General features: G+C 29.5%; 1 protein-coding gene across 1 annotated transcript; it reads right to left on the bottom strand.

Moving 5' to 3' along the window:
• Positions 1–1,580: 1,580 nt before the first annotated feature.
• LOC131852947 (transmembrane protease serine 6) lies at positions 1,581–19,727 on the bottom strand. Its single transcript, XM_059203706.1, has 11 exons — positions 19,629–19,727; positions 17,756–17,849; positions 15,529–15,658; positions 14,180–14,261; positions 10,482–10,588; positions 9,358–9,479; positions 7,528–7,754; positions 6,080–6,282; positions 3,357–3,513; positions 2,396–2,554; positions 1,581–1,841 (listed from the first exon to the last, which is right to left on the bottom strand). Exons 1-11 carry the CDS (start codon positions 19,692–19,694, stop codon positions 1,725–1,727), a joined length of 1,464 nt encoding a protein of 487 aa, XP_059059689.1. The 5' UTR covers positions 19,695–19,727; the 3' UTR covers positions 1,581–1,724.
• Positions 19,728–20,475: the final 748 nt, after the last annotated feature.

The following is a 20,475-nucleotide window of genomic DNA, read 5'->3' as shown; positions in this document are numbered from 1 at the left end:
AGTAGATGTCCGTTAATCCAAATTTACCCCGCGTCCTCAATTCGCCCTTCGTCCCTGCCCCTGTGTATATATAGAAATCTAATACGAATAATATATTTTTAACTTACATTTTACTAATAATGTATTTCTACTACTGTCAAGTAGATAGTAGTATTTAAATGCTGTTACAACTTCTTCTTTTATGTAATAAAAATAAAGCATATTATAAAGTAGAACAAATTACATTATACCTATGCAAATGACACATAAATGAAGGAAATTCAAATTAAATTATTCATGGCATGCAACGATAAAATTAATCTAATTATTGTAGGATAATTACCTAATCAACGCATTATAGTATCTAAACAGTAGGATATGCTCAATTATTGGCTTTAACAATAATGTGAATTTATTGATAATATTGCTTACTATCTCAAATAAAAGTCGATGTAACATGTATTAAGTATAGCTATCAGTTGCAGTGCATACAGTATTTTTAGTATACATTAATAAAATTATTACCATACATTAAAGAAATATAAAGCTATTAAGTGTCTAGCACGTGTGATACCTGTTATGGGCGTTATACATGAACACAGGTTAGAGTTTCTAAAAACAAATTAATATCTCATACTGAAAGCATTTTTCATACTTATCAACATTAACTGTAAGATAATAGATAAAACATGATAACATTATATATAGTCTGCAGTAAAATCATTCCATATACAAGTAGGTATATTACACGACATTTCCTTTCAGAACATTTGCTCCCGAACTGCATATTACTCTAGCAAATATATAGGATCATTTAAATGTAAATATAAATGGCAGTCATAGATACCAGCATTTAAACTAAAAGGTTTCTTTATATTATTCTTATATTAGGTAAGTACACAAAATATTGTTAAATTTTCTTCAGAGGTTTAAACGCAACCTGTACGTATTCATTTAATATTTCATTTGACTCGTCATTAAAAACAACAAAAACAACATAGTAACAGCAGTAGTAAGCTATTTCAATTTATTGTATCACGCAATCAACGACTTTAAACTCAAGTTCTAAATCATTTAATCTTGTGGAATGAAAAATATTAATATAAAAAATCATTTTATATGTTTAGATTCTATATTTTATTACACATTAGTTTTGTTTTTATGAGCATTTGCATTTAATATGATACTACAATATCTAGTGTTTTGAGATGTTCAATAACTTACTAAATAAACGTAAAAATAACTAGCGTACAATTCTTAGCTTACTAAATAACGCAAGTCATGACGATCCATAAATTACACAGTAAATTGACATGGACTAGCTTACTTAATCTTAACTTAGACTAATAGAGACATGTTGGACTTCGTGTGATTGAACTCCAATTGCTATAACCGTGGACTAACAGAATTTATTTTAAGAGACATCAAATTAGTATTTATTTTATAGAATTTCTCTTTCTGATTTAAAAGTACTCAATTTAACTAAATCGAAACAATTAGTGGATAGTTATAAAAATAGCGAATTTAGTTGAAAACATTCATAACACAATATCTACTAATATTAAAATAACATGAAAGTAGCGTTAATCAACTATCCACCCTATAAAAATAGTAGTTAAAACAACATCGGAAATATATTATTGTTAACTTACAACCACACAAATAAAATTAAATAAGTTTTCTAGCTATGGTAACGAGCAATTTTGTTACGCGTACCAATTTTCACTAAGTTATAGTTAGGTACATCAATCAAAGTACTTGTTGTTCATAATATTCCGCATCCAAGATACATAGCCAGATGTGCGCGTATAAATGCCGTACTTGCCTCGTTTTCCACAGCCATCTCCAAAACTCGTTATCCCCTGCGAATAAAGTTAGTTAATAATAAATCTTCTAAAGCTATATTATTTTATATATATGAAACCATTTCTTTAGAATACACCTAACTAAAGAGCTGAAATAAGATAAAGGTTACTTTGCTCTTTACAAGTTGAAGTTTATTTTTATGTTTTCACACAAATTCACTATAGGGATTACATGTAAACCTAGTTCTCTTACTATTGCGATATTATCGCATGTACATACAAATCAATAGAACGTCTAATAACTGATACATTTAAATATCTGGTTGGTTATAATTATTAAATGATTAAAATAATAATACAATTAACCACACAGGCACGATATTCACACGATCTTATACATAATAATACTATTGAGTAGTCAGTTCTCACGACACCCTCGCTTCATCCTTTATTTTATAACCTTTTTTTATTAGTTAATATATTTTTAGTCTATCACACAAAAATTCACAAAAAAATACTATTCTTAAATTAGATTATTTCTTCTGCAGTAATTTTTGAAATAATAATTACCTAATATTTTTAACGAATTCATGTAATATCGCATTTAATACCTGTAGATAATAGCGCATATTTCGATCACGGCATAGTAAAGGTCCTCCCGAGTCGCCCGCGCAGGAATCTTTGCGACCACGGCCAGCACACACCATGTTGTCTGTGATCGCGTACTGCCAATAGGAGCGACGGCATACTCCTTGTTGGATTGTAGCAACCTATCACAAATATAACTTTTTTGTTATGTTACCGTTCAACCGGATAGGCTATATATACATATTTATTATATATATATATATATAGCCTATCCTATCGAACAGCACCAAATAATTTTCGAATAAAATTAATGGTATAAAATACAGACTTAAGCTAGCTCTCTACCAGTCTACCTTCGGGGTGTACACTGTACAGTGTTTCTCAAATGCGGTACTAATTAATTAAATAAATAGAGATAATAACTAACTTAAGATGATGTAATTAAAAGACATCTTGTGTTTATAATTTTAAATATGTACAACTATATGTGTATATAATAAATCTAGACAATAAATACATACAAATATTAAATATACAACAAGATGACGACTGGTGATATAAAGCATTTATAAGATGAGCATGATTTCTTTTTTAAACAGGTACTTATATAGGTACCTCGTGGATGACATCAAACAGTACGTTTCAAAGTTATCAAGCAATCCAAAGTGAAAGAATCAGATATGAAAGTAGATCTGGCAAGTCATTAGAACGAAGGTTACGATTATGAGAGTCTCAGAATTGCTGAAATTTACTTTTCAAAAGAAAGGAACGAAAACGTTGTTAATAAGTCTGTCGAGCTTACATATTTAAAAGATCCTGTTTAAGATCTGTATAACACACATCAGCATAATTGATGATAGGAACAGTAAGAAATTGGACTAAAGTGATCTGATATTATGGCTGCTGTTCATATATCGCGCCTATAAACGATATCCACCACATTATTAGGTATGACTTAAGCTTGTAATAAATAAAGTTACTTGCCTGTGCTTCATGTAGAACTCGGGTACCATGTGAGTCTTGTGGCCGTCTCTTTCCCCAGCCCAATATAATACATGAAGTATGCGGGGGTAAATACTGTTGCGGATGAGGTAAACAGGCTATCCCATGACCCAAGTCCGGCCTCGCTGGCGCTGGTAACCTATCAAAATTTAAAAAATAAATGAGCTCCTGTAGTATATAGCTCCGTGAATTACAATGTATTCATAATGAGGTTCTATTTCCCTTTAATGCTTTTAATAAATAATTTTAAGATTTGGTTATAATTTTCCAAATTACTAAAAAATCGTTTAATGTGATTATTTTTTGGTACCTATTAAAATTGTGATGATTTTTTCCAGAATTCTGGTCACTATACTACCAATGATGCATTACGACTATAAGTCATCAGATCACCTATAGAGATGTAAATGGATAGTAAACAAATCTGTAATCGGTAACCAGTTTAGTAGTCATCAAAAAAAAAAAACTATGATGTAGTGCGACTTTGTTTTCTCATTACTATCAAGAAATTAAAATAAATAAATTAAGAATATAAAAGAATTCCATTAGTAACGACAGTCCATGTTAATAGCACAATAGGCAACAAATATAACTACTGGACAGATTTCTTTGTTCTGAATTGTTTACGACTCTAATAAGTAGTCAAATTTATGCTTATATTTATGTAATTGTGTATTATTATTATTTTACCTTGATTATTCTTTAGGTGAACTGCAGGTTCCTATGCAATTACAAGAGAGCTGGTACACGCAATTACACAAATATAAGCATAAATTGTTTGTAATATTCAAATATCAAATTAATTTTATTTTGTTATTATTAACTCCTTGTGCCGTACAAGGAGTTAACTTGTTTCGTAAAATAAAAGGCGATATAACTTTGTAGGTATTCACAAAATTTCTGAGAGGCTACCTCTTGAAATATAAAACCTTTGTCATATAAATGGTAGTATCAAATGTTACAGAGTCACTGTATACTTCTTGTTATTTCGAATTTGAATAGGTACTGCAAATAGTAGAATGGCTGATTATCGTTTTACAAATCCAATTTAACAATTAAATAGACTGTGATGTCTATGTTTACGAATTTATAGTTAATTATATTTTACAATAACTAATCTTTGGGTTTATATAGTAATTGCATACCCGGCTTTTCTCGCACTAATATTTTTTTAAGTATAGATATGTGACTGTATCTACTTTACAGACCTAAATCTAATAACATCTTTAAATGTTTATATTCTGTGTACTCAGATGACTGACTGATGACAGAGGTAAACACAAAGATTTTCTTACTTCATGGAATATCTGATAACAAAGATACTAATTGATTAATTATTATATAATTTAACTCTGAATTAATTACTGTAAAAGAGGACTTCAAAATACACATTTATGTATTCATTCGCCACATATATACAGCACTCTATACCTTATATCTAAATATTCAAATGCCGTAAACATTCCGCGCCAGTAGGTAATTTACCTACTTGCTGTAAGCAGCCGTTCAATATCTTGAATTGCCATGAATTTAGAAATATTTTCATTTCAAATGGCGCGATTTTATGCAGAAAGTGTTTTATATTTTTCATAGAGCATAACTCTATTTGTAAGAAATGTTCTCGAATACAACGCGATGTATCATTTATATGTGCAAAGAATATCTGCATATATAAAATATATTTGCAACATAAAGATTTGCTTATTCTGTTTATTACTAAATATTTTACCCTTATATATAACAGAATAAGCAAATGTTTATATATGACGCTATGCGGTCCGGAAAAATAGCGCAGCCCTCTAATTTTTAGGATTCTCGGAAACCTTATAACATAGTCACAAAATTCATCAAAATCTGTTTAACTGTTTAGAAGTACTTAGGTGACAAACACACGTACAGAAGAATTATATATATATTAATATTAAGATACATCAATATTACAATATAATTAGAAAGTAAATTCTATATAGATGACAAGAGAAATTATCTATTAAAATCGTTCTGACTATATTATAATCATTAATATTTTTTTAAGATATAAATACTAAAGTGAAGACAATGAGTTACTATGAGTCTAGGACGTAATATTACCTACGAGCTAACTAAATATATTAAACCTAATAGTTTTTAACAATAGACCAAAAAGATTCAATTCTCAATCTTATCATCGCACTGTCAAAATTAGCACCAACGTTTGAAGTAAAGGCGATGAACAAAATTGCAACCGTATCGAAATAGGTAATCAAAGTAAAAATGTTTCAATGCTATACTGGAATACTGAACGATATTACAATACATCTGGGAATAATTCCGCCACTGTTTAGGTTGTAATGTTAATCGCAGATACGGATGTAAATAGATTTCGCAACTGCACGTACTTTGCTTATCAAACATTGCCCCTAAATTAAGCACTGAAGCGTGTAATTGACTTTCACTAAATTTATTCCGAGTTCCTAGTTAAAATTTATGTCGGAAAGTTAAGAGGGTTAAATAAATATATCAGATGGTAGATATTTTGATGCAGGAGTTTGATATCAATAGGTTTAAGCACAGGTAAAACAATATACCTTCGTAATGGCAAGTAGTTCAATAATTTTTAGTAGATATTTGCGTCAAATATATTTATGTCTATAATATTACGCATTCTCTTTTTGTACGAGAAACATTTTATGCAAAAAGTATATAGGTACCTAATTATTTCTAACCTTAACATGGCAACGTCGTTGACTACTGTATCAGGGTCATAAAGAGGATGTACAACTGCTTCTAAAACCCTCATCTCCACTTCACCTCGGTTTTTCATCATGAGATCATATTCTCCCAGTCTTACATATAACCGTTTCCTCACGCAATGTGCAGCCGTCACGACCCAGCGAAGTGATATCAATGTTCCGCCACAGAATGCTTCCTGTTGAGAATTAATATCTACTATTAATATTAAACATTGTTAAAATATAGAAATCTATTAATAATGTTCAAAACTTAATTTTTCTTAATTTGGTGGTGGTATCCAGAACTCCTCCTTAAGTAGGGGTCCCCAAGATGATCATATGAGACAGAATAATTCGGTAATAAAGAAATTACATTTGTTACTCTGTCTAAACTCTTGATTTTATACATTTTTTTATATAGGTACATATGTTTGATGTTACTCTAAGGTACCGGTATCAGAAATTGCACTAGTTTAATGCCAAATACTTAATACATTTAATGTATCTAGTAATATATGTATAGATATAGATATATTTAGATACAAAACCAGTGTCGTTACACTTAAGAAATTATTTTGTTTTAGCCTATAATTTATTTTCTTTATAATAATTATTTCCTTATTTTTTTTATTTGGATGGAGTAATGTACTTACCTACATTTACTTGTATTACATTACTGTAACAATATACATATCTAGTTACATATTATGTAACAATTTACTATCATATATTGTTAAGAAGTTAGAATCAGGACAGAGTAATGGGCCCCACTAGCCCCTTGGGAATCTAACCCGACCCGCACAAAACTAATTTAAGATTCTCATTCGCTAGATTTAAGGGACAATTTTATTTAATATGCTTGGAGTACCTCCAGATTCGTTAGGTATTTAATTGAATGTGAAGACAATAATAAAATGTGTAACATTATATTTCTAAAATACACTTATTAAAATAATAAACAATATCATAAAGATATTTTAAAGATTTTGTGTTTATAATATTCGGATATCGGAATAATGTGTGTTCTTTATATATTTTAATCTCCTTTAATAGGATTGTTAGGGTATTGTAATAAAGATAATATAAGATTTTGTGCATCCAATAATTCTGAATGGCAACAACATTGAACCAATTGAAATAATATAGGGACACCGTCCCGAAAACTTCTACTGCCGAATTTGCCTACGTGACAATAATTGAATAGGACATAAAGTAAGTTCGACAGCTTTCCCTTTACCCAAGTTACGTATACGCCAAATACCATCACAATTTGATTGGTTTAATAGTAAACACAAAAAGCGTTGAAAATAAAGAATAAATTCATATTGTTTATCCTCATGTCGTCGTTATACAATCCATATCATTACTTTAATTTCATTCGCTCCGTTCAGATATTTTATCATTTATATTTATAGTATTGATTTGTTGTAAGTAAAATATACCTTATATCGATTAAGCACAGCAATTTGCCATGGCCATTTGCCAGGAGGAGCTGGTCTACCGCCTATGATACGCATCATATCCTGCATACGCGCCCGCAACCTTGCACTCGATGTACCACGGAACCGACCAATCTGTCCGCAAACGGGCATGGCATTACGCGATACGCGTGTGTCTTCGGGATGGATTGCTGGTACAGACATCTGCATTTTTTCAACAAATCTATATTCTGTAAGGCAAGTAAATAACAGTATTAATTTTTTTTAATTAGGTACGCCTTTTAAATTGTGGTTAGTATAAATCATTAATTTATTTTATTGTTATTTCTCTGAAATTCTCCATCTTCTGCTTTGCATTGTCTACTACCAAATTTGTTTGTGTAAAAATTACGCGATAAAAATATATTAATTACTCAGAAAAATTACGGCAACCTTATCGAATTTGGTCATAAAATCATTAATCATTAAAGAGTTTGAAAAGTATTTGTTTCAAAAACAGTATACAGTATGAATCCGTTTGAATTATTTATGATATACAAAGACTTAAATTCTAATTCACAAACCATTGTGTACAGCTTGAAATAGATACACGACTCTTAAATATGTTTATGCACGAAATTAAGAAAGCAAATAAAGGAAAAGGCGTAAAGCGAAAAGTCAAAACAATACAGGCGTAAATCCTATCGACAGATTAGGAATTTATCATAATCTGTAGATAGTTTAAAGCTCATATGGTACGTCATGAATAGGTACATAATTATAAAGCAAACCATTTAATAATGAACATTAACTACGTGCTGAATATTCTACTTTTTAAAAGAATACGTTGAGTTTTCTCTAGAACGACATAAAAATAAAGTTGAGAGGAATATCTAAACAAAAGTATCTGAACAATGAATAGGCGTTCTCGACGTACATCAACTAAATGACATTTGTTCTTAACGACAGACTGTACCGCTGAAATCGACGGGTATATGTGTGTGATACATATACTATGAAGATTCAACCAATTGTTCACAAAAATGAAACATTCCTAACTAAATGTAATGAAATTATTTATTTGCGAAATACTAGTACAATAGATAAGTTATTACGTAAAAAGTAATTAATATGCAATATTTACTATAACAGTCATGCAAATTATAAGAAAGTATTCATTTTTGTAAAATATTCTTGAACACTATAAAAATTATTAAACAATAAACGACGTAAACCAATTCTTGAGTTTACGTCTTTATAATATAAGAGATGACAGGTCCCTAATATCTTTAGGAAGATTATTGTATACTTTAATTCTCATGTACAATAGTATACATTTGTTGTATACAAATCTAATCGATATATTGGTGAGTATAGGTTGTCATTAGATCTCATTATGCGTATTGTTGAGTCTGATAATTTCTTATCTGGTATTGAATAGTCGTAATGTTCACTTCCAAATGTCTTTCAGATACATAAATGGGAACGGAGGAATTTAAATATTTTAAAAATACGGCGACAACTTTATCAGATTTATCTCTAATATTTTGCACAAGAAGTATCTTTGTAACATCACCATTCATTTTAACTACTACCAGTGTTTTATTAGCCTTGTCTGAAATTACGAATGATTAAAATCTAAAAAATGAGATGAAATGGCTGTATGAAAGCATAATTTAAAGTCGGATTATTGGTTTTGACATTTTTATGAATGAGAACGTTAAACGGACGTAAAATATTTACGAGATTATACTTATTAATTATTAAGATTATAAGATTATTATTTAAGTAGATGGTAGATATTATTTTAATGTAAAAGTTGTTAGCTAAATAGGTACCTATGTGCAAGATCACCTGGGTCCTTTCGCTTCTGCATCCTACCACGAATCCAATTCTGGCAGTAACCACCTTCCATGTAGCAATAAGCCGATTGTCTTAGTATTCTTCGACCACAAAATACGCGCCTCTGGCATACTCTAAGAACACAAAGATAGTAGGAATTTAATATGTATATAATATTTTACTTTGTATATAATAGTAAATATAGCAGTTTTGAAAAATAACCGTTCCTTTTGTACTAGGTTTAATACTTTAAACTTAATATCGCCCTGAGCTTGTACACACCAATCTCTATAAATATATTCACATATTATTTTCCATTGTACCTAATTAAAAGATTGATATGATTTATATTGTTCAAGTTTATACCCAAATATAAATATCACATCATAACACATGGGTTATTTATAATAAAATCTAATCAAATTAATATAACATAGATCTTTGATATGCCTATTAAGGTATGCAAAATATTGTACAGAGAACCATTGCAAATAATTGGAAATACTTAGGCGCACCACTTGAAAACAGTGTTTTCTCTGTATCAAGTTGACATCGCTCTACAAACCTTCGTAGTTAATACGTTACGATAGGTTCAGTGAAGTGACTTTATCGCCATCATTTCACCCTTCACTAGTTACACGCCAGCGCACACGATTAGCGTTGACGGGATTCCATTACTATCTATGTACATATGAAACTACACATAGAAAACCACCGAATTTTACACCTCTTCTCTCTATCTCTTTTTCCGTAAATTCCGTATTTGCTAAATTTAAACTTTGTTTTAAAACCAAAGAACTGGCAGCTATCTCGTACAAAGAATTAGTCTAGCTACAAAGGGGGAACGCTGCCAGTGTTTTCGGAACCTTGCCTAAACGGACTCCTTTTAATAATATATTATAGTTATTATATTATATTTTTTAAGGTTTTTAGTATAATGTTCATTGTTGTTGTATACATTTTTTATATAATAGTATATGAATTTTATATAATTATATGCAATAGACATTATACTAAATGTAATATAAATGTTTGTCTTTTTTCTGTGAGAAGAATAAAGAATTTTCATTTCATCTCACATATTAATGACATACTTAAACTTTGTATAAAACAATATTATTCTGTGCTATAATTACCTTCGTCTGACTGTAGTACATTTTCTGGAACACTTACTCCAAGGGCCCCATGGCGAGTACCCTCTCAACCTCTTCTGTATTTCATCCCCATTCAACTGACGTGGTTGCTATTAATCAATAAATAAATGTTTATTTTTATAATATTGATGGATAAAAGTATGTACAATATTGACTCTCTCATTTTAAAAGTACATAAATGGTCCTTCTAGAAAGTAGTAATCGTTAGTTGTGTACTTATGGATATGAACAGTCTCACATATATCTCAAAATCTGACCTCTCTGACGGTATTAGATGTTCGTTTGGAAGTAGGAAGGGTGAGGGAAATAGTGAGCTTACCCTTCCTATGTCCATTTCGCCCTTTTTTCTACGACTTAACATCTAATTGCCTGTAAATTTAAACAGTGCTTATAAATATAAGTGCGCTGTGGAGTGGACAGTTGTTACTTGAGAATCTCATTTTATGTTTCCATCCACTCTTTATTTATTATTATTATTCATAAAAAGCATCTATACGGAATACTCGAAAATATATGGTAGTAAAAAAAACATATTAAAGCCGTACAGAAGCCGTTCAGAAGAAAAAAGTTGAGAAACAAACAGACAAGATTTCTTATTATTACATGTATGTAGACTCAATTTGAGAATACATTGATGACGATGATCATTGAAATCATTTGACTGAAATTCCGAAGATGATTGGAGGATTATAAACAGTTGGTTCTATGTTTATCAAATAAGTCCATTAAATCAAAATGCGTATATTTATATCCGCCTATATTATATTAATTTACGCCACAAAAATGATCGAAAATATTATTATAGAGATTTCAAATATTGTGTAACTTTGTTTATGTGATACTCGTATGTATCTCACAAAATATAGCTATTTGAAATCCCCGTATCTAAGAGAAATATAGGTAAACGCAATATACAGTTTTATATTGCTAGCAGTCACATGTTACTATCTACATATTTGATATATAGAAGGGACAACTTTGTAAAGCTTAGAAATATGTACCTATATGCATGAAACTCGTAAATCGAACGCATGTCGTTCGCATATTTGAAACTATATATCACCATCATGTCCAACTTCCTGCTCTCCATTACCGATATATAATATAAAGAAATAAAGGTAGTACGTTTTATTCAATGTCAATAGGAAAATTTGTCCTACTGCAATAAATTAGTGATAAGAATTAGCATTGGCATAAATAAAGCATAAATTACCAAGATTGGGATTAGTCTGGGATTTCTATTTATATTATCTCGCCACGTATCTCAGAATACATAGAATAACCCTGTAAGCTTAATCATTAAATAAATTACAATTAAAATAGTACAACAAAACATACATCAAAATATACTTTCATTACTAGTAATCCGGATTGGGTAGTTAGAGAGAGTCAGATCAGAGTCATCGGCAGTTGTCGACGTCATGATTAACACATTTATCATTCCCACATTTCGCTTTTTTATATTGGCAATTTTGAACTCACAACCTTTTAGAGTGCACGCCAGTATAGACTATTGACAAATATTTGTATTGTATCATATTATATAATAATATTTTTCACTGTAACTGTTTTTTAATCCGACATATCTTTTGCTACCATTTACAGACTTCAGAGAATTTAAACATAAAAATAGTACTAGGACAAGAAATTATAACTAAATGAATAGTTATTTTTCAGGACCTCATAATAAATGAAATCTATTTATACATGCTAATATGTATATAAACTGATAATTAATTAATAATAATATTAAAATAAAACACAATAGAGAAAAAAATAAGACTGCGCAATTTTAATGGAATTCCTTAAAATTATATTTCAACCAGGCAGGGATATTGCTAACTCCTGGCTTTTAAAAAGAGATCAGAGGTTTTATTAAGTAATTTTAACTTTTTAGAATCTCCTTAATGTTTCTTAATTGGATTTTTTTGTCGAAAGATAAATGCGAGGTGTTAAAGATCACCATTTTGTCCGTCATTGGAAAGTAGATTAAAGTAAAATGTAAAGAAGTCAAATAATTAAATATTAATAGCCTCCAGTAGTAATTTTTCAAGGTACCTATTTATAAATGTATAATTTGTACTGAAATACTCTATCCACACCACTTATACTTAATGATATATTATGTTTTATTTTTAATATGCAGCAACATAAAAAGAAATGTATATTCGGTACACAAAACCTTGGTATAATTAAAATTTCTTTTCAAATGTTTCTCATGTATCAAGGCACATTACTGCCCATTCATTTCAAAGAAATTTAATTTTATATAAAGAAGAAAATGGAAATAAACCATAGAAAACAGATAACAATAATGGTATTTTGTAAGAAAATAATGTTTTTCTTATTTAAGTACTTGTTATTCCACGAAATAATATGAGTTTATTCGTAATGAAATTACTGGACAACATGAGATAAAACTTGTTAAATGTAAAAATAAACACCTTTAGTATAAAATTGTCGAAAATATCTAATGTACTTTCAAAATTATTATATTAGAACAATTACTACTATTATAAATAAATGATTTATCAGAATAAGCATTATCTTTCCACAAACAAAAGGAGACCTATTGTTTTTTTTTTCTCGAAATGTTTCTGTTCTGTATATTTTACTAGCTGCCCGCCCCGGCTTCGTATTGGGTATACATGTGTTATTTTCACATATTAACCTTGCATCGGAATCACTCTATCTATTTCTGAAATACGCATTAAAATCCGTTGCGTAGTTTAAAAGATCTAAGCGAACTGATAGTGAAAGCGACTTTGTTTTATACTATGTGATGATAATATTTGTGGTACATTTTTATCTTAAAACTATACCTAATTGAAACCAACCTATATACTGCAACTACTTACCTAGAATTGTAACCATTTATGGTACATTTAAAATATGTTTTCTATATCAGTTAAAAATAAACTTCAAACCGAGAATCTCCGTTTTCTTTAAAATAGAATGAAATAATTCTCCTTGGCTCCTTTTGCCATTTGTTTATATTAAATGGCTACAAATAAGTTAACGGCATAAAGTAATTTTTTACAATAACATATGGCTACAACATATGGGATGTCACGTGCGTGCTGCCAACCCTTACGACGCCCTTATTTACGCCCTTTGTGAAAAACTCCATGCTGTATTCTCTAGGGAAAACCTCTGCAGAAAGAAGATTCCATGGGCTGAGAGTTCGAGGGAGAATGTTATTTCGAAACCGTACTGCACGGGACAATTTCAGTTTATGGCTTGAATTCCCATGAAGTCGATGGCGAACGGTACTAAAGTAGATTACAAATACATACAACTGTGTGTGATGAATCTGAAGACTGTATCTAGTTATTAGCGCAATGGAATTGAACTCAACCCTGATTACTTACCAGCTAACCCAGATTACTAACCAGCCCCGACACTGAAAGGTCGCTATATTAAAATACCACAGCGCCCTTCCGCGATACTTTTTCTTGGAGACCCAACATTTTTCTTACTCCAATAATTAAATTTACCTAACACAAAATTCTTAAGGCTTTATATAAATAGATGTGGTTATTTTCTTATAAATTTACTACACTATTTCACCATTTATTTAAAAAACGTTATTTTAATCCAACAGTCAAAAATAGAAGTATTTTTGACTGTTGGATTAAAATAACGTTGCACACCATAAAGTAATAAAATTCCATAACTACCATTTGTATTTGCACAGATTTTCTTCTTGTTTCTCCTGGAGTCATCTTCATCGCGTGACGCAAGTCGTTTGTTCGCTTGCAACTGTAAACAAATTTTGTGTTTGCAAATATCCATCTATTCCGCATTAGCTATTAACAAACAGTCTAGCTATTCACATAACAATCACCATTATGCCATTATCTAAGCTAATAAAAAATAGACAAATTGTAGCAGGATTCCTGTGCTTAATAATGTTATAAGTCTTATACATTTATTCAGGTGATGTTTTTATTGAAACAGATGAAGTATAACTCATCATAATGCAGCCAAATATAATGTAAACTAAGTGAAGAAAATAATGTTATTGTTTTATTTTATGTAAAAACCTATGAATTTTTATATGGCAGTGTAAATTCTTGTTCAAATATATATATCAATTTCATACTTAGAAACGTATATTTCTATAATAGGTCTAACAGGTCTCGCTGATATAGAGGTAAGGTACTGTAATCTTTAATAAAAATATTTTAGTACTTTAAAAAAAACTAATGTCTTCATATATTTAACTTATTCCATAAGTTTGTTACTAAAAAAATACACCGTAAACAACTAGTAGACAGCTAACTATTTAATAAATATCGATCCATAATGTGATTTTAATAGTTCTTGTTCATACAGTTTGAAATATAAAGGCATGTTTTTTTTGTAAACCTATAGAATCCTAAGTAAATCTAACAAAACAATTTATAGAGTCTAGAAACAATAAACAAAGTTATTGTAGCAAGTCGATTTTGCTTTTGAATGGAATTTGTGGCAAAAGTTTAAATGGAAATAGATTGTACGAATCCCATAAATTTTAACGGTCTAAGAGTTTTATAATAAATTAGAAAAGCTCAAAACAACATTGGGTTTGACTTATTATCAATATATTTGAATTTATATGTCCTGTATACTTAAATTGGAAATGGTGATGTATGACAAATATTCTGGGCATCGTACCATAATTTTGTAAATATCTAAGGCTATATTATGATGACATTATATTACTGACATTGTTTTAATAAAATAAACAAGTATATTTGTAAGATGTAATGAATATCTGGTCACCACATTTTTTTTCTTTAGCAAAACTTACTTGATACTTTTAATAGAACTGATATACAAGCATGGATAAACAAGCATGACTACTATGATTTACCTACATGACTATTTGATTTACCATTTCTGACTACCTGACTTCTTATACATGTTCTGTAAGTAATTTCAATATAATATTCATCTGAAATACCAAGCAAATAGATTTATTTGGTATAACTTAAATATAGTCAGTTCAACTATGTAATATTATGTTATCTGTGGTTCAACTAACCTTACAATTTCTATGCGCAGTGCACTCCCACATACTTCTTGGCGCACGCAATGTCGACGTCTGGTTTTCTTTCCGCTATGGCAATAACTCCATCGACTCCATTTAGAAAACGAAGGTTCCAAATATTTGTCTATAAATTTAAAAACGTTATAATAAATATTAATTCTTTAGTTTAAGATTAATTTATACATATTGCTTATTTACTATATTTACTTATTTGTTATTTATAATGACGTATGTTCAGTTATAAAATATGTATGTTAAGGTCTATAAGAATTCTCTTTTTGTACTTCGAGTATAAAAAGAAGCAAAAAGTAGACTAATATACCTATAAGTAAAATTTTAGATTTTTAGGTACCCCTAAAAATCTAAAATTTTAAATCACAATTTAAAGTTTAATCTTGATAAAATTATTACACTGATTAAACTGATATAAAATAGATATATATGTATATATGTATGTTATTCCATTAAAAACAATATTATCAAATCCAATTTTGATTTCACAGGTATCGCGTTACATATTTAGTATATATGCAAAAATGTACTTTATTGGAGACCTTATTATTGTTATCCCACATCACTTAGATATTATTTGTGTTCGTAATATTCAAAACGTCGTGTAATTAAACGCAACGAGTTGTAAACGTCGACACAGTAATTATTAATTAGCAATTACAACTTTCAAACGTAACATCGGAAACTTAAGAGACGGTTGCGAATACCTCTTGTAGATATAATAATTATTACATCTCCTTTTAATTACGAATCTTGTGTATTTAGATAGAGAAATTTAAATGTTGTCTTATGTACTGCGTTAAAGGCAAATGTGTCAAATAAGAAAGGTTTATCATAGGAAAACAGAAATAGGAAATAGCTAACAATTCTGAGGTATTGTTTGAAGTTTTATGTAAATATTTATCATAATTGTAAATTTCAAAGGATGTTTTGTATAATTAATTACCTGTCATTTCCTGCTACAGGTTTTATGAAATGTTAACTCCGTTTATTATTGAGGAATTTATTGATATATTTTCTGAGATATCACAAAGCTACATTTTTAATAACAATTCATGTATTATCAATTGAAATAATTATATCATTCGATAATATATTTGTTATTTCCTGCCTCATCTAGGAAATTGTCTTATTCTTTAATAACATTTCATATAATTTTACAGACTAACAGGAAGCTTGTTATAATTATTCATCGTGTTTTACATAATGATGGTCGTTTGTAAACTGCTGATGCCACAGCCCCATCATGAGAATATAAATTTGAAAGTCAAACATTTAAGAAATCTCTTAATCCCAACCTAGATTGATGAATGTTATCCTATGATAAAATGGAAATATATTTAATCAAGTTAACGACTGGAAATGAAGAAGTCAAAAACCTAACTTTTTCATACATACATTTTAAGTATACGATGTAATAAAACATAATTATAGGTACGTATTAAATTTCAGAAGTTTTAGAGTCCTGTTTATTGCAACTATATAAATATACTGTAATAAGTTAATACAAGCAACCAAGTGATACGAATCTAGTGATTTATAGTTCATTAAACGTTAGCATTCACTACACATTTAGATAGAGTACGCAGATACATACATAGTTATGTGTATATGTTATGTGAGTTATATATTCGCCAAACATTACCTTATTCCACAGTCGAGTAAAAGTGTGGTGGTCATAAAAGATACTGTGCGATTCATAAAATGACTCGTACTGTTTAACGACATAGTGCTAATTGCCATATAAAGTCCAGACCCTCTTGACAAGTTGCAAAAGAATCCTATTTAGTAAAAATCACAGATAACATAATATTACAGTAAAAATAATGTTACGCTCTATTTTTTTTTATACTATACTACTTTTTACTTTTTTTTATACTACTATATCCTTTTCTCATGTATTTCCGAGAAAACAAAGGGACTAGACATTTTTATTTGATTACAATAGAAAACGATATGCTCTCTGGTACATAAATGCTAATAATGACTGTACCTATAGATTAGCGTCCCCTAAACGTTTTATGATATATTATATAGATAATGATTGATATCGGAACTTGTATAATTGAGTTGTTAGTGCTGTAATGTACATTAATATGTGTAATCATGTTTGTTCATTAGTAGGTATAACTTCATCACCTCAGTAATTATTATTGTTTAAAAGGGGTGAAAATTAGATGTATCGAAATAAAATAGAAGTAAACTTTACCTTTTTTCACAATTGCTTTATTTTGCATATGGTCATATAGATTATCCTGTGCATCCACAACACTCCCATTCCTTGCCGCTTCCTCGATATTAGCCTGAAACAGTACATATTTTTTTTTATTAAAGAAGAAGTCGAGCATTGTCAGTGTATTTTTTTTATTTAAAAGTATAATATAGTTATACTAAAAAATAACAAATGTAAATGATAATTTCTTTATTTTGGTGGTGTACTATAACACTTAAGATAAATCTTATTTAAATGTAAATGAGATTAATTTCCTAAGCTCTAAAATAAAGTAGTAGCTACTACAGGTATATAATACTTTATTGACTTTGACGTAGGCATATACTATTTAAATTAAATAACGACGAATCTTAGTATCCAACCCATCGGATACTACATATAAAATTATGGTTTCCAAATTGACATCAATAAGAATTGATTCATTGACCAATTTCTCAAAAGAACATATCCGCTACTGAAGTCACAATATGTTCCTTTCAATTAGACGGTTTGTACGCGTATATCCCCCAAGAAACTACATTGGCTAAAAAAGAATAAAACTACCCAAACCGGCATATTGTTTTGATTTATTCTATGGAAAAAAATGTAACTGACATGTGACGCAAAGCAATAAAGATAACCCTTTTATTCAAAACTGCAATGCCTTACCCTTAATATTACATTTCATTTTTTACGATCAAGTCAAACTTCATTTTAACTACATACTATTAATGCAGGTACTCATTTTAAAATTTAAAATAATATTTTATACGTGTAAGATTTTATATATTAATTGAAATTGATAGTTTCAATTAATATATATATAATAAATTTGATATATCTAATCATATGCTTATGGAAAGCAGGAACATTATCGGTACCACAGGTTATAAAAAATGTGATCCATAATTTTACGAGTTATACGGCTCACTAGTGATAAATAAAATATTTACCTCATTCAACGCGGTAAAGTAAATAAAGATTAAAAGATTATTGAATAGTTCAAAACAGTTAATGAATATAGTAACTTTGATTTTAGTGAATCAGATGTTGCACTACTATCAATATTGTTACGACGTATAATAGCACCACCATATGAACTGTTACCTATTCGGTAAAGTGGGTCAATCCTTTTAAAAATCCATAGCTTGCACACAATAGTTGCACCCAATTGATAAAGACGTAGCCATTTCAATTTGGCTGAAAGCCAAGTATTTTGTTATAGTTGCAATTTTGACAATGAGAAGCATTTGTATGTAGCATGAATCAGTTCTTTTCAATAGCGAACATTGCATTGCCTTTAATCGTCATAACACAATTATTGCACAAATTCAATATGCAGTTACTGATGTCAGATAGAAACTACAGCCAATATAGTTTAAGCGTTAAAGTGTCCAGATAATCATGAAGAAATTATTACCGATCACTTTTAAAACCATAAGTCTTAAAATTGAAATTTTTGAATTAATCTATAAATAAATTTCTTCTTTTTCTATATATCAAGTAATTAAAATAAAAACGTATTTATACTTTTATAAATACTTTTAAATAATGTATATACATTTACAATTATTATTTTATTAAAAATTGTAACCCTTGACACAAAGAGAGTGTGTTGTGTCTGTTATAAGTTAAATTTTACGTATCTGCTGATCGCAATGGTCCGCGGAGCACTAAATAAAAACCATTGTCCTAAACTAATGGATCTATTATGATGCGGTTTTTTAAATCAGGCGTGATCGATTTAGTTCTTAATTCTTCTAATATAATATATAAATATTTATTCAGCCTTTTCAAGGTCATCATCTCTTTTTGTGTCGTGGGTTTTATAATTATTATATTTTATTTACTTCGAGACTTGTATACTTACGTGTTCACCGAGAACTTTTATAACAATAAATATGTTAACAACAATAAGAGAGCACAACCCCTTCATATTCTATGGGCCTGACCAATATGACTTCACGAGTACTCGGCATCTAGAAGCAAATGTACATAATTAATGTCGTGAACGCATTTAATTAAAAATAAATCGTCAAAATTTGACTAGAACTGACGAAGTTATTACGTTAAAAGTATGGGGGTATTAAGGTCCTCAAACATGTATGTAACAATTAATTTTTGACTGGCTTTATTAAATGAAAAACTAAAAGTAATTTCCCTCCACACATGACGCAATATTTCCATTTCTCCAGAGAATTTCATAAAAACTTTTATAAATGCCAAAAGCACACGGTTCCAACGTTGGATAACTTTCAGCTCAACTACAGTCTGTTAAAGTCTCGGAGTGGTTCTCTATCCCGATAACACACATTTATATGGAGGTCAGACATTTATGGATGGAATTTTTGATATGATGAAAATATGCCCAAATAAAATTTTCTGTAAATATCTTTCAATTAAAATGTCTACACATTCTGTTCCGTATTCCGAAGCTAGTTGTATCTTCAGCTCTCTTACTAAAGCAAAAAGCTACGAAAGCACCTAAAAGTATTAAAAAAAATTCTAAGTTAGAACACAATTAGGATTAATTTTTATTAATAAATCTACCCATAAAAGTATGTACCTACTACACGTCTTGACGTTCCTGAACAAAGATGAGTGAATTGTGTGTTACTTTGGTGTATCTTAGGGGTGCTCGGAAGTGGAAGTTGTTCTTCCTCTTGGAAGAACAACTTCACGTCAACAAGTCATATTTCCCCTTCCTTTTTTTTTAA

Source organism: Achroia grisella, unplaced genomic scaffold (assembly GCF_030625045.1).
Source record: "Achroia grisella isolate CSIRO2021 unplaced genomic scaffold, CSIRO_AGI_Agris_v1 utg1179, whole genome shotgun sequence".
NCBI lineage: Eukaryota > Metazoa > Arthropoda > Insecta > Lepidoptera > Pyralidae > Achroia > Achroia grisella.
Note: the sequence above shows the minus strand (reverse complement) of the source record. Positions and strands in the feature narration are given on the sequence as shown.

Coding starts and splice junctions, on each gene's coding strand:
- LOC131852947 (XM_059203706.1), bottom strand. CDS start 19,694: ATGAAGGGGTTGTGCTCTCTTATTGTTGTTAACATATTTATTGTTATA. Junction 2,555..3,356: donor GAGTTCTACATGAAGCACAG/GCAAGTAACTTT, acceptor TATTTGTGATAG/GTTGCTACAATCCAACAAGG. Junction 1,842..2,395: donor ATATGCGCTATTATCTACAG/GTATTAAATGCG, acceptor CTTTATTCGCAG/GGGATAACGAGTTTTGGAGA.